The sequence below is a fragment of the Durio zibethinus genome, unplaced genomic scaffold, assembly GCF_047325235.1.
Source record: "Durio zibethinus cultivar Kanyao isolate XHJ-2024 unplaced genomic scaffold, ASM4732523v1 HiC_scaffold_3, whole genome shotgun sequence".
NCBI lineage: Eukaryota > Viridiplantae > Streptophyta > Magnoliopsida > Malvales > Malvaceae > Durio > Durio zibethinus.
Window position 1 is genome coordinate 4,248,174 of NW_028323044.1, and position 2,891 is coordinate 4,251,064.

Here is a 2,891-nt window from a genome sequence, read left to right on the forward strand (position 1 = left end):
GGCTGCTGTAAAAATCTTGATTAAAATCGCTGCCTTTTCTTTGATTCTTGTTCTTTCGTTATTTTATTCGGGAGATGATTCTAAATAAATAGGTACGGAAGCTATAATTGTAAACCACGATCGAATTTATGGAAGCATTGGTTTATACATTCCTCTTAGTATCTACTCTAGGGATAATTTTTTTCGCTATCTTTTTTCGAGAACCGCCTAAAGTTCCAACTAAAAAAATGAAATGATTTTTCATTATCTCAATTGAAGTAATGAGCCTCCCAATATTATATTGGGAGGCTCATTACTTCAATTAGTCCCCGTGTTCCTCGAATGGATCCCTTAATTGTTGAGAGGGTTGCCCAAAGGCAGTATATAAGGCGTACCCAGTAAAACTTACAAGTAAACCAGATATAGAGATGGCGACTAAAGTTGCTGTTTCCATTATTATATAATTATATAAATAATATATATAAATATAAATATAAATAATATAAATATAAATATAATTTCAAGATCACAATGGATCTATGATAAGATCGTTTATTTACAGCGGAATGATATACAAAGTCAACAGATCTCACTGAATACAAAATAAGATTTATGGCTACACAAACCGTTGAGGGTAGTTCTAGATCTGGTCCAAGACGAACTGTTGTAGGGGATTTTTTGAAACCATTGAATTCGGAATATGGTAAAGTAGCTCCTGGATGGGGAACGACTCCTTTGATGGGTGTCGCAATGGCTTTATTTTCGATATTCTTATCTATTATTTTGGAGATTTATAATTCTTCCGTTTTACTGGATGGAATTTCGCTGAATTAGATTCACAAGAACCACGAAGCCTCGCTTTTCAATACAAAAAGTGAAACTTTTAGTTCTCGGATTTTTTTTAGCCCATTCTATTTTGGTAGTTCGACCGCGAAATTTTTTTTGTTTCTGTATTTCCGGAATATGAGTGTGTGACTTGTTATAATTGATCCTATTGATAGTACAGAAAATGGGTCTGTCCTCTTGATCGAGATAGTTTTATCCCGTCGGATAGCCATTCTAGTATCTGGAGCACGGAATATATGAAATGGATCACGAAGTATTCGAACTATGATTCATACTTAATATTCAAACCTCGCGGCCGGACTCAAAAAAAAAAAAAATTTTCAAAGAAAGAGGTTTTTTATTTATAAATCGAGAAATTTTTTCTTCTTTCAAACTCTCATTTAGTTTATGCTTATTTTGATCAAAGGACAAACCTTTCTTTTCTTTGTATTTTTATTTATTATATCTATTCTATTCATTGAATAAGTGATGATCCAATAATTCTTACTCAAAGAATCTTTGGACTTAGTTTGAAGGTTTTATTGAATCATCGCGGTTCTGGTATGAATCTGAAGTTTCAATTGATTCATAGGGTCTTAACAAGAGAATTCCTATTAAAAATAAAGAAAACAAGAATAAAGCCACATTCCATATAAATAACAAATCAAAGCAAAGAAAAAGAAAAGAAATAAGTAGGTAAATAGAAGATTCAAGAGGCCTGATCAACATAAAGACGAATGCGCCGACTTGATTTTTTGGCATTATAATTACAACTACAAAAAAGAGCTTTCGGATTTTTACTCTTTTGTGTCTTCAGATAAAATTGAATGAAAAGATTAAGAAGTTTCAAACTTTCTATTCCATATCCGTTTCAGCTATTATTTGGGTGTTTTTGTTTGAGCTGTACGAGATGAAATTCTCATATACGGTTCTCAGGGGGGGAGTCCTCTTGGTTTACCTATCTCAATAAAGTCTATGATTGGTTCGAAGAACGCCTCGAGATTCAGGCGATTGCAGATGATATAACTAGTAAATATGTTCCTCCTCATGTTAACATATTTTATTGTCTAGGAGGAATTACGCTTACTTGTTTTTTGGTACAAGTAGCTACAGGATTTGCTATGACTTTTTACTATCGTCCAACCGTTACTGAGGCTTTTACTTCTGTTCAATACATAATGACTGAAGCTAACTTTGGTTGGTTAATCCGATCAGTTCATCGATGGTCGGCAAGTATGATGGTCTTAATGATGATCCTGCACGTATTTCGTGTCTATCTCACTGGTGGTTTTAAAAAACCTCGCGAATTGACTTGGGTTACAGGCGTGGTTCTGGCTGTGTTGACTGCATCTTTTGGTGTAACAGGTTATTCCTTACCTTGGGACCAAATTGGTTATTGGGCAGTCAAAATCGTAACAGGCGTTCCGGAAGCTATTCCGGTAATAGGATCGCCTTTGGTAGAGTTATTGCGTGGAAGTGCTAGTGTGGGACAATCCACTTTGACCCGTTTTTATAGTTTACACACTTTTGTATTACCCCTTCTTACTGCTGTATTTATGTTAATGCATTTCCTAATGATACGTAAGCAAGGCATTTCTGGTCCTTTATAGAGAATATAGACCATAGCTATATTGTAACCAATCATTTATCTTATTACTTGCCAATCATTTATCTTATTACTTGGGGGAGGAACAATAGTATTTCATTGCTACAAATATGGATTGTTGAAAAAAAAAAAAAAATAAGACATGTATTTGGATATTTCCTTTCAACTCCACAATATTCTATTATTTATTTGATATGACATGAATAGTTGAAGGGAATTCCCCGAAGAGAAAATGGATTATGGGAGTGTGTGACTTGAACTATTGATTGGGCCATGCAGAAATATGCCTTTATCTGCTACATTGGAATTCACAACCAAATGTGTCTTTGTTCCAACCACCGTGTAAGCCCCATACAAAGGATAGGCTGGTTCGCTTGAAGAGAATCTTTTCTATGATCAGACCTGACGATGTCGTGTATGAACAGGGCTCCGTAAGATCCAGTAGAATAAGTGATTTGGCATAATGCAAATTAGATTTTAT

At 34.6% G+C, this 2,891-nt stretch overlaps 1 protein-coding gene across 1 annotated transcript; it reads left to right on the forward strand.

The window, feature by feature from the left end:
- Positions 1–546: 546 nt before the first annotated feature.
- Positions 547–2,657, forward strand: LOC149504279 (cytochrome b6). Its single transcript, XM_089757948.1, has 2 exons — positions 547–948; positions 1,773–2,657. Exons 1-2 carry the CDS (start codon positions 943–945, stop codon positions 2,412–2,414), a joined length of 648 nt encoding a protein of 215 aa, XP_089614074.1. The 5' UTR covers positions 547–942; the 3' UTR covers positions 2,415–2,657.
- The last annotated feature ends 234 nt before the right edge of the window (positions 2,658–2,891 follow it).